Here is a 12,131-nt window from a genome sequence, read left to right on the forward strand (position 1 = left end):
ATGTAACTAGACCCCCAGTATATTTGTATCTAGTATTACTACCTTGGTTAGTTATTTCTATCTGAAACGTCTTGGGAGTCCTTCTCTTCAGGTGGTCATGTGATTTCATTCTGAATACCTGAGAGTTACTTGACTTTATCCTCTCTCAAGAAGTCAGCTTTTCGGTCACCATAATTCCTGTGTGCTGATATTACATGGACCAGCACCAGCTGACACTGCAGATGGGCTGTGGATCCCACGGGAAAGCAAGAGATTTATAGGAGAAAATAAATAAAAAGGAGAGCACAAAGAATCTCAGCAGTAAGATGGTGCCTGATAAGCATCCGATAGGAGACTGCACTGTATGGAAGTGACTGCAATATACATTGAAAACGTCCAGAGTACAACGCAATCAGGTAAGGGGGCAGGGATGGGAAAATGTGTTAAGCTGAAGTATGGTGCCGGTAATTATTCAAGGAATCAAACACACTTTGGCTTCCAAAAAGAAGAACGTTTTAATTGTGACATATTATGCCATAAATTCGTAGGGGATTGGCTCAAGGAGCTCAGGTTCCTTTCCATAGGTGCGGACGAAGTGAGCTTCTCTTGGTTGGGCTGGCTGTAAAGGGAAAAAGAGAAAAATGTATTACCAGTTTGTATCAGACGTCTCAGGCCACTAGCAGCCGTGTAAATGCCCTCAGTACCGGTGAAATAATTAACTCATATTTACACCATTATGAGTAAATAGTTCGGAGAAAGATCATCAATGAGCATCTAGAAGTACAGACAGACCAACAAGAAGCCCCATACCTGACGCTTCAGCTCCACCCAGACACCCTTCTCCTTGGCTTCCTTTTTCTTCCTCTCGTTCTCCTTGACACGCTGCAGGAAGCTGTCTCTGCTCTTGGAGTGGCGGATGTGCTCCACACGGACATTGATTCTCTTGGCAAGGATCTTACCCCTTTAATACAAAAGGAAGCATTATTGTACCCGTCTCCTACAGAGGAGCAACACTTTACAGCCAGCACCTGTGATACAGTCCCTTAAGTAACTGCATGTGAAGGACACAGCCTCAGCTAGCAGTTAACACGCACCCAGTTTATGCCAGCGATGCAGCTGCACGCAGCTCGCTAACTAAGTGTTTAGTGGCTGTTCATAGTTAATGGACACAGTTTTAGGATAATAGTAGCACCCCATGAGAAAGCAGGTGGTGAAACGCACACCGAGGCTTAGAAACGCACTCTACTGGAATATTTGCCATCCTACGTGTTTTCCTTATGCATATTGTGATTGAATCATCACATATAAAAAGGACTGAGTACTTCTATTACATGTAAACAAAACAATACATTGGCATAAAAATGTAATATTACCAGACTGTGAGCCCGCGTGTTTGTATGGACACTATCATCGGTTTTATATTTATTTATTTTTTTTAAATAATCTTGATTTCTAATAAAATGCTACTTCCTATGCTTTTGTGTCTTGTACTTGGTGATTTGGTAAAAAAAAATAAAAAATAAAAATTCTGCAGTGTGTCAGTAAAAACATACTTTGAAGTCCGATTTGGAGCCGAGCTGGAACGGAGCTCGGAGTCAAAGAGGCAGGCTGCTCCAGGTTCTCCCAACCCGCAAGCTAATGGACAGCTTTCTCCATACACATCAGCAGGGAGAGGAGCGGTCAGCCTTGATTACACGGACAAGGAGAGCCGGCACGGCCCGCCTGACTCGAGAGCTCTGAGTCAAACTGCCAAGAATATTTTTTCTGAAATGCTGCAGCTTTTCAGAATTATAACATATGTGTCATACAGACGGATATCTGTCCAGGGTTCATGCTGCCCATGGTTCGGGTAGCATGAACCTGGTGAAAGGTTCACTTAAAAAAAAAAAAAAAAGGCTGTCCAAGACAAAAAGGCATATGGAAACTCATCCTAGATGGGTGAATAGGTTTCTAGACCAAAAGGCGCTATGCGCAGGACAGAGGCCAACGAAACACTGTTTGTTCCTGTCAGACGTACCATTCAGTCCAAGGACACCTTCACATAGGGGGAAGATGCTGTGGATTTCCACTACTGGAATCACAGTGGAAATTCCGCATCATTTAAAGTTACAATGCAAGTAGAGGAGATTCCTAAAACCTCCATCATATACCATAAAAAACGGCCACAATAAATCGACGCAGGGAAATTTTAAGTCCGCAGCCAATCTATCTTGTGGATTTCACTCTTCAATCCGAGCAGATCTGCAATGAAAACGCAGACAAATCCGCGCCATTTAGATGCCTAATTGGCCGCTGCAGACTTGATGAGCATTTGCTGCAGATACATGGGAAGGTACCCTAAAAGAACCGAACAGTGACATTAAGGCCTAAGCCATACTAGGGCAGATTCCAAGGGCTGCACGGATGGTGGAAATTTGTAGAATTTCTGTTCAAGTCTTAAAGAGACTGTCTGGGCCTGGAGAAAAAGAAGGTTACACCAGCATCTCTAACTGTATGATACATCAGTCTAAGACACTACACCTGCTTTGATTAACCAGTGCTGGCTGCATGAGCCCCACTGACCGGCCAGAGCAGCATATAGTGTCTTAAGACTACTATCGCAGTGCACATCAGGTAGTCAGAAGTGGTTTGGCCACCTTTGTTTCTGAAGGCCTGGAGGGTCGTTTTAAAGGAGGTCTTCCAGGCGGCACTGAAGTCAATGCGGAAGCTGCTGCTCCAAACGCTGTGTAGTGGCCGGCACTCGCTACTGCAGGTGCAGGAACATGAAAAGTTCTCAAAATGTCCCATTATAGCCATTTACTGCCAAGACTTACTTCTATGTGGCTGCCCACAATAACTGCTGCTGGATGTGTCATAGTTATTCTTGGATGCACATAGAACTGTCTCCTCTGACAGGACACAAGCAAGATACAGAGGATTTTGCTTGGGTTTTAAGAGGATGTCTTATATAGCCCCCCTGAATGACCAATCCAGATATATACAAATCTAAGTGGTAAAGTAAAAGGGCTCTGGATATACATCCCAACCTCTCCACTTACTTGATCTGCTTGTTGACAATTATACCAACGGCGTGCTGGGTAACATTATAGATCCGGCCAGTCTTGCCATGGTAACATTTATGGGGCATGCCTTTCTGTACGGTGCCTGTACCCTGCAAAGAACAAGTTTGTACGTGAGTAATCTGGCCAAAAAGCATGGTAATTTCTAGCAGAGCTTCAGAGTCTATGTATGTAAAGTTGGAATATAGAAGTGATTTTCAGTCCTAACTTCAAATGAATCGCAGTTTGTGCTCTCAGAACCGGTGAAATGATTGACTCACATTTACTTAGAAAGCAAATAGTTAGGATAAGGATCATCATGGAGCACGAGGAATTAGTAAATGGAGCGGCGAAGCACAAGTCATCACTGCGACACTTATGTCTGATCACCAAATTATATTCTGTATAACGATCTCAAAATCCACTTTTACCTTGATGTCCACGATATCGCCCTTCTTGTAGATACGCATGTACGTTGATAGGGGGACCACTCCTAAAACGAGGAAGAGAACATTAACCACATCTGGGGAAAAAGCGCTATACAAAAACGTGACATTAAGATGTAGAAGCACTTCTCAATCCTGAGAGCTCAACACATGAGCAGCACAACTCTTCTGTACTGGTGGTTTGCTGCAATGCATCAGTGCAGGTAAAATGCATCCGCCTGGAGTTCAAGCTGTAGCAAACCCTCAGCTGTGAGAAGCGAGAGGCATTTAAGGTTTTTATTTATTTATTTTTTATTTAATATTTGAACATAAACAGCAGAAATCCCAAGGGTGCTTTTATATGGAACGATTATTGTTCGAAAAGAAAAAAATCTGGGTCGTTCGAATTCAGATAATCGTTCAGCGTAAACAGCCAACGAGCGAACAATAATTTGCATGAAATAGTTTGCTAATCGTATGGTTTAAATATCAATCCTCAGTCGTTCCCATTCACCAGTACAGTAAATGCGAACAATCTGCCTATATAAACAAGGCTGTACCAACGAACGAGTGAATGATCAGTCAGGTGGGGGGTCTGAACTCTGAGAAGCCCACCATTGCTGAGAATGAGGGACCCTTAGTTAGCTAGAGAGCATGATGAAGGATTGCAGTGCCTGGCATCACCACCTAGCAGGTTATGAAAAATGGTACATGTGCCCTACAACTGGAATCTACAGCGGCCAAATCTGCAGGGGCTTCTCTGTCAAAATGGATCCCAGTGGCTTTTGTGTTTTATATATGCAGGTCCGCTGCTGCCCCCTGTTCACAACTTCCGCTTCCCCCCAGTCGCACACACTGGAGAGGAGCTCTGGAGGTCTATACACATTACAGAACGAGCCGAGTGCTCTTCAGGTACAAGTAGGCTGATGGGTGATCACCATCTGGTGACTGTTTGGCAGGCGCAGTCCCACACATTGTAGGCCATATTGGTTGCTACAGTTCTTTAAGCTGGCCATACATGTTCACTGACGGCGGCCGCTCAGACAAACCATCTTTTTGGGATCACACTTTCAAAGAAAGTTTTGCCAAATGAAAATGTCAAACCCCGCTGCCTTCTGTCCAGTCTGCCATAGGTCGGCTAAAACTATGTCACCCAATAAACGATTGTTTTGGATGATATCGTCCATTTTCCTCAACTTTTGTTAATGTATACGAGGTCCTTTAGGTAGAGCTGCTGTTGTGAGCCAGTGAGAGGGTGTGTGTGTGTGTGTGGGGGGGGGGGGGGTCACATGACCAGCAGTTCCGGGGTCCCAAAGATGGGCTGCACACCTATCGGTCATTTTCTGTGCAAATCCCATAGATATGAAACTGACTGCAGAACACGCGGTGTGGCGGTATCTTACCATGTTTACGGAAGGGTCTGGAGAACATATAACGGGTTCCACGCCTTTTGCCTCTTGTGTTCGTCATGTTTGCACCTTACTGTGAAAGAAAGAAAAAAGGAAGTTAGAATTATTCTGCACACAGAGGCAGCGGATGGCGAGGAGTGAGGATGCAACCAACTGCTGGGTACCGACTACACGGAGCAGAAGCACTGCGGCACCCCGGACATTACAGTCACAACGCGGCACCTTACTATCCATCTAGCTTTAGAATACGGATGTCATATATAAGGGGTCGCGGCTGAAGACCCCCTTTATTAGCCAAAACTGACAGCAACTACCAAAACCTCAGAAACGAAGCAGCGGCCATAGATGAAGAGTGCAGCCAGAAGGAAACTACTGAGCCGTCTGACCAATCCGTGGCTGGAGGAGCTGTGTGGTGGGGGGCCGATAGTCGTGTCCATCACTGGGACCCTCACAGCTAGTGGGGACAAACCCCCCGGGGTGCCCACATGGCACAGATCGCACCCCTGCAATAAGGCATGGAAAAGTGCGAGAGCTGCAAAACAATGTGCAGCAGACCAGCTCTATGTGAGGCCATCTGTAGGGACCTATTAGCCCCGCGCCCCTTGATGGGGGACAGGCGAACTAGATGGACAGTAAGTGAGGCTGAGGACGATGCCACTATGTGCGTACGGCTGCTGCGGGGATCCTGCTCTTTGCCGCGGCATGAGAATTGGCTTATAGAGATGAACAATTGCGCGTTCGCCCCTGCAGGCCGGCGGTACAGCTCACCTTCACGCGGGAAACTGAACAAGCAGCGCTCGCTCGTCTGTCAGCAGATCGGAGCTCCGTTAGGCGCCTTCGCAATATCGCTGTTTTGTTAGCGCAAATGTCAGCGGGACTTTCTACTTGCTGCGATTTACTGCGCAGGACGTAAAATGCGGACATAAGACGCGATTCGTGCATGAGCCCGCCCTCGTGCAGAGCGCGACAGACGGAATGATCTCTGGTGATGTATCTGCTTGTATAACCGGGCAGAGCGGACGCCGACGTCACTGGCGCGGTCAGACGATAAGTCCGCTCGCCTACAACGTCCCTAACGCCATTGTTCACCCTCATACAGGATGGCGCCATCTGTACAGCCGGGGGCATCTGTATTCACGTCTCCGGCGACGATTTCTGCATGCATCCACAACGCAGCAGTGCCGTGCAATATCCTCCAGGGCGGCGCCACCCTGCAAAACAGCATCCGGACGGAAACCATGCTACTCAACCGACTGGTCATTGGTCAGTGCATCCCGAGAAGCAACCAGCTCTGTACCTGGAGGGTAACAGCTGACCGTCCGGCTCCCCCGCAGCACTCAGGGGTCGGGCCTGGGGGCCAGCTTCCCACCACAACCCCAAGACACAGGGGGGGGGGTGATAGACACGACACACTCAACTCTGCTACACCACTACCCGTGTAAGCCGGCCAGCAGTGTACCGGCCCTCCCCGCATACAGCGCGACCCCACACACCTTCCCCGCCGCCTCCGTCACCTCCTCACACACCGAGGACAGTTCTACACCGACAACCCCCGGAACTACCGAGAATCCCCCTCTTATCCCGGAGCCCGAGCTCTCATGCGGCTACCTGCAAGATGGCGGGTCCAGCGGAAAGAGAGAGCTGAGGCCCCGCCTCCTCGTACATCACCTCCCCCAGGACTGTCTAACTCACTGCCTGTCCGGAAGTGTGTGAGCGCGCACGGAATACTGCAGACAGGCAATGCGTTGGACAGCTATTTCAGGGCTGAAGGAAAGAGACGGTCATAGAAGCTATAAGCCCCGCCTCTGGGCGGTGACGTCACGGGCCGCACACAAGTGAGGTCGTTTACATTAACCCTTTATGGACGCGGCCCTTTTTCTTTTCATTTTCGTTTTTTTTTCTCCCCAGTTTAAAAAAAAATAAAAAATCTTAACTGTCTGCGGGGTGTTTTTTGCGGGACGAGTTGTGTTTTTCAATGATCCTGTTAAATGTGCCATATAATGCACTGAAAAACTTTGTGAATGGAGTGGAATGGAAAAAATAATGCAATTCCAACATCTTTGGGGTCTACGACGTGGACACTTAAAAAAGGGGGAAAAAATGACCTGATCACTTTATTCTGCGGGTCGGTACGATTACCGCGACACCAAATTTATATCATTTTGTTGGAGTTTTTTTTTTTTTTTGCTGTACGACTTTTAAAATCTAAAATATCTTTGGGGAAAAAAATGATTTTCTTCCGCCGTCTTCTGACAGCCAGAACCTTTTATTCTTCCATCAGCGTAGTTGTGCGGGGCTGGCTTGTTGGGGGACGTTCTGTAGTTTCTATTGGTACCATTTTGGAGAACATAGAACATTTTGATTGCTTTTACATTTTTTTGTTGCTGCCGGGGAGACCAAAACAGGGAAAATTTGATGCATATTTTTCTTTTTTGACGACATTTGCCGTGCGGGATAAATAATACACGACTTGGATAAATCAGATTTTACTGATACCAGATATGTTTTTGTTTTTTATTATAAAGATGGGAAAAGTTTTTTGTTTTTCTTTTTATTACCCTTTTTTTATAGTTAATAAAAGTTTTATTTACTTATTTTTTTTCTTTTTTAGCGCTCATAGGGGACCAGAACCTGTGATCATTTCATCAGACCTGCAGTATAGCGTAATGAGTAGAGATGAGCGAACACCAAAATGTTCGGGTGTTCGTTATTCGGAACGAACTTCCCGCGATGCTCGAGGGTTCGTTTCGAACAACGAACCCCATTGAAGTCAATGGGCGACCAGAGCATTTTTGTATTTCGCCGATGCTCGCTAAGGTTTTCATGTGTGAAAATCTGGGCAATTCAAGAAAGTGATGGGAATGACACAGAAACGGATAGGGCAGGCGAGGGGCTACATGTTGGGCTGCATCTCAAGTTCACAGGTCCCACTATTAAGCCACAATACCGGCAAGAGTGGGCCCCCCCCCCTCCCAACAACTTTTACTTCTGAAAAGCCATCATTAGCATGGCATACCTTTGCTAAGCACCACACTAGCTACAACAAAGCACAATCACTGCCTGCATGACACTCCGCTGCCACTTCTCCTGGGTTACATGCTGACCAACCGCCCCCCCTCCCCCCCACAGCGCACACCAAAGTGTCCCTGCGCAGCCTTCAGCTGCCCTCATGCCACACCACCCTCATGTCTATTTAGAAGTGCGTCTGCCATGAGGAGGAACCGCAGGCACACACTGCAGAGGGTTGGCACGGCTAGGCAGCGACCCTCTTTAAAAGTGGCGGGGCGATAGCCCACAATGCTGTACAGAAGCAATGAGAAATAGAATCCTGTGCCACCGCCATCAGGAGCTGCACACGTAGGCATAGCAATGGGGAACCTATGTGCCACACACTATTCATTCTGTCAAGGTGTCTGCATGCCCCAGTTAGACCGGGCTTTTTAATTCATAGACACAGGCAGGTACAACTCCCTATTGTGAAGTCCCTGTGGACCGACAGCATGGGTGGGTGCCAGGAAGCCACCGGCGGTACATAGAAATATCCCATTGCAGTGCCCAACACAGCTGAGGTAGTAATGTCGTGCGTAATACAGGTGGGCTTCGGCCCACACTGCATGCCCCAGTCAGACTGGGGTTCTTTACAAGTGTACAGATGAGTTAAAAACTCCGTGTGCACCTACAGCATGGGTGGCTCCCTGGAACCCACCGGCGGTACACAAAAATATCCCATTGCATTGCCCAACACAGCTGAGGTAGTAATGTTGTGCTTAACCCTTTCCAATCCAATTTGTATATGGTTTTCCTAGGGGGCTTACTCTTTTTCTGCCGTTATACAACGGCGCTATATGCTGGCTAAAGCCAGTACTGCATGAGCTGACACGTAGGATAGGCTCCGACAGCAGAGAGGCTGGCAATATACAGTAAGAGAACCCCGACGGACGTCTACCAACAACGGAGCTGTACAGCCTTAAACCCTAATGTCTTCACAGGTCACACAGTGGACTGGAAAGGGTTAATGCAGGTGGGTTTCGGCCCACACTGCATGCCCCAGTCAGACTGGGTTTCTTTATAAGTGGAAACAGATGCATTTATAATTCCCTGTGGACCGACAGCATGGGTGGGTGCCAGGAAGCCACCGGCGGTACATAGAAATATCCCATTGCATTGCCCAACACAGCTGAGGTAGTAATGTCGTGCATAATGCAGGTGGGCTTCGGCCCACACTGCATGCCCCAGTCAGACTGGGGTTCTTTACAAGTGGACAGATGTATTAAAAACTCCGTGTGCACCTACAGCATGGGTGGCTCCCTGGAACCCACCGGCGGTACATAAAAATATCCCATTGCATTGCCCAACACAGCTGAGGTAACGTCAGCTGTAATGCAGGTGGGCTAAAAATTAATTTGATTACACTGTAGGCGAGGGCCCACAAAAATTGCTGTATCAACAGTACTAATGTACATCCCAAAAATTGGCCATGGCCAGCCAAGAGGGCAGGTGAAACCCATTAATCGCTTTGGTTAATGTGGCTTAAGTGGTAACTAGGCCTGGAGGCAGCCCAGTGTAACGAAAAATTGGTTCAAGTTAAAGTTCCAACGCTTTTAAGCGCATTGAAACTTATAAAAATTGTTCAGAAAAATTATTTGAGTGAGCCTTGTGGCCCTAAGAAAAATTGCCCGTTCAGCGTGATTACGTGAGGTTTCAGGAGGAGGAGCAGGAGGAGGAGGAGGAATATTAGACACAGATTGATGAAGCAGAAATGTCCCCGTTTTGGATGGTGAGAGAGAACGTAGCTTCCATCCGCGGGTGCAGCCTACGTATTGCTTACGTATCGCTGCTGTCCGCTGGTGGAGAACAGAAGTCTGGCGAAATCCAGCCTTTGTTCATCTTGATGAGTGTTAGCCTGTCGGCACTGTCGGTTGACAAGCGGCTACGCTTATCTGTGATGATTCCCCCAGCCGCACTAAACACCCTCTCCGACAAGACGCTAGCCGCAGGACAAGCAAGCACCTCCAGGGCATACAGCGCTAGTTCAGGCCACGTGTCCAGCTTCGACACCCAGTAGTTGTAGGGGGCAGAGGCGTCACCAAGGATGGTCGTGCGATCCGCTACGTACTCCCTCACCATCCTTTTACAGTGCTCCCGCCGACTCAGCCGTGACTGGGGAGCGGTGACACAGTCTTGGTGGGGAGCCATAAAGCTGGCCAGGCCCTTAAAGACTGTTGCACTGCCTGGGATGTACATGCTGCTCGATCTACGCACATCCCCTGCTACCTTGCCCTCGGTACTGCGCCTTCTGCCACTAGCGCTGTCGGCTGGGAATTTTACCATCAGCTTGTCCGCAAGGGTCCTGTGGTATAGCAACACTCTCGAACCCCTTTCCTCTTCGGGAATCAGAGTGGGCAGGTTATCCTTATACCGTGGATCGAGCAGTGTGTACACCCAGTAATCCGTCGTGGCCAGAATGCGTGCAACGCGAGGGTCACGAGAAAGGCATCCTAACATGAAGACAGCCATGTGTGCCAGGGTACCAGTACGCAACACATGGCTGTCCTCACTAGGAAGATCACTTTCAGGATCCTCCTCCTCCTCCTCCTCCTCAGGCCATACACGCTGAAAGGATGACAGGCAATCAGCCGGTGTACCGTCAGCAGCGGCCCAAGCTGTCTCTTCCTCCTCCTCCTCATCCTCCTCATGCTCCTCCTCCTCCTCCTGTACGCGCTGAGAAATAGACAGGACGGTGCCCTGACTATCCAGCGGCATACTGTCTTCCCCCGCCCCCGTTTCCGAGCGCAAAGCAGCTGCCTTTATGGTTTGCAGGGAATTTCTCAAGATGCATAGCAGAGGAATGGTGACGCTAATGATTGTAGCATCGCCGCTCACCACCTGGGTAGACTCCTCAAAATTACCAAGGACATGGCAGATGTCTGCCAACCAGGCCCACTCTTCTGAAAGGAATTGAGGAGGCTGACTCCCACTGCGCCGCCCATGTTGGAGTTGGTATTCCACTATAGCTCTACGTTGTTCATAGAGCCTGGCCAACATGTGGAGCGTAGAGTTCCACCGTGTGGGCACGTCGCACAGCAGTCGGTGCACTGGCAGCTTAAAGTGATGTTGCAGGGTGCGCAGGGTGGCAGCGTCCGTGTGGGACTTGCGAAAATGTGTGCAGAGCCGGCGCGCCTTTACGAGCAGGTCTGACAAGCGTGGGTAGCTTTTCAGAAACCGCTGAACCACCAAATTAAAGACGTGGGCCAGGCATGGCACGTGCGTGAGGCTGCCGAGCTGCAGAGCCGCCACCAGGTTACGGCCGTTGTCACACACGACCATGCCCGGTTGGAGGCTCAGCGGCGCAAGCCAGCGGTCGGTCTGCTTTGTCAGACCCTGCAGCAGTTCGTGGGCCGTGTGCCTCTTATCGCCTAAGCTGAGTAGTTTCAGCACGGCCTGCTGACGCTTGCCCACCGCTGTGCTGCCACACCGCGCGACACCGACTGCTGGCGACATGCTGCTGCTGACACATCTTGATTGCGAGACAGAGGAGGAGGAGGGTGCTTTAGTGGAGGAAGCATACACCTCCGCAGATACCACCACCGAGCTGGGGCCCGCAATTCTGGGGGTGGGTAGGACATGAGCGGTCCCAGGCTCTGACTCTGTCCCAGCCTCCACTAAATTCACCCAATGTGCCGTCAGGGAGATGTAGTGGCCCTGCCCGCCTGTGCTTGTCCACGTGTCCGTAGTTAAGTGGACCGTGGCAGTAACCGCGTTGGTGAGGGCGCGTACAATGTTGCGGGAGACGTGGTCGTGCAGGGCTGGGACGGCACATCGGGAAAAGTAGTGGCGACTGGGAACTGAGTAGCGCGGGGCCGCCGCCTCCATGATACTTTTGAAGGACTCCGTTTCCACAACCCTTATACGGCAGCATCTCAAGGCTGATGAATTTTGCTATGCGGACGGTTAACGTTTGAGCGTGCGGGTGCGTGGCGGCGTACTTGCACTTGCGCTCCAACAGTTGCGCAAGCGACGGCTGGACGGTGCGCTGAACTACACTGCTGGATGGGGCCGAGGACAGCGGAGGTGAGGGTGTGGGTGCAGGCCAGGAGACGGTAGTGCCTGTGTCCTGAGAGGGGGGTTGCATCTCAGTGGCAGGTTGGGGCACAGGGGGAGAGGCAGGGGTGCAAACCGGAGGCGCTGAACGGCCTTCGTCCCACCTTGCGGGGTGCTTGGCCATCATATGTCTGCGCATGGTGGTGGTGGTGAGGCTGTTGGTGTTGGCTCCCCGGCTG

The 12,131-nt window shown here is 49.6% G+C and overlaps 1 protein-coding gene and 1 non-coding gene across 2 annotated transcripts; both read right to left on the reverse strand.

Annotated features, from left to right (window-relative positions):
* Positions 1-469: 469 nt before the first annotated feature.
* RPL21 (ribosomal protein L21) lies at positions 470-6,541 on the reverse strand. The gene is made up of 6 exons (XM_066583349.1): positions 6,460-6,541; positions 4,846-4,924; positions 3,449-3,510; positions 3,018-3,130; positions 790-940; positions 470-598 (listed from the first exon to the last, which is right to left on the reverse strand). Exons 2-6 carry the CDS (start codon positions 4,910-4,912, stop codon positions 509-511), a joined length of 483 nt encoding a protein of 160 aa, XP_066439446.1. The 5' UTR covers positions 4,913-4,924; positions 6,460-6,541; the 3' UTR covers positions 470-508.
* Positions 2,857-2,990, reverse strand: LOC136594570 (small nucleolar RNA SNORA27). The gene has a single exon (XR_010788592.1). It is a non-coding gene; the product is annotated as a small nucleolar RNA SNORA27 (small nucleolar RNA).
* Positions 6,542-12,131: the final 5,590 nt, after the last annotated feature.

Source organism: Eleutherodactylus coqui, chromosome 1 (assembly GCF_035609145.1).
Source record: "Eleutherodactylus coqui strain aEleCoq1 chromosome 1, aEleCoq1.hap1, whole genome shotgun sequence".
Taxonomy (NCBI): domain Eukaryota; kingdom Metazoa; phylum Chordata; class Amphibia; order Anura; family Eleutherodactylidae; genus Eleutherodactylus; species Eleutherodactylus coqui.

Coding starts and splice junctions, on each gene's coding strand:
- RPL21 (XM_066583349.1), bottom strand. CDS start 4,912: ATGACGAACACAAGAGGCAAAAGGCGTGGAACCCGTTATATGTTCTCC. Junction 3,511..4,845: donor CAGACCCTTCCGTAAACATG/GTAAGATACCGC, acceptor TCCTCGTTTTAG/GAGTGGTCCCCCTATCAACG. Junction 3,131..3,448: donor GCGATATCGTGGACATCAAG/GTAAAAGTGGAT, acceptor TGTTCTTTGCAG/GGTACAGGCACCGTACAGAA.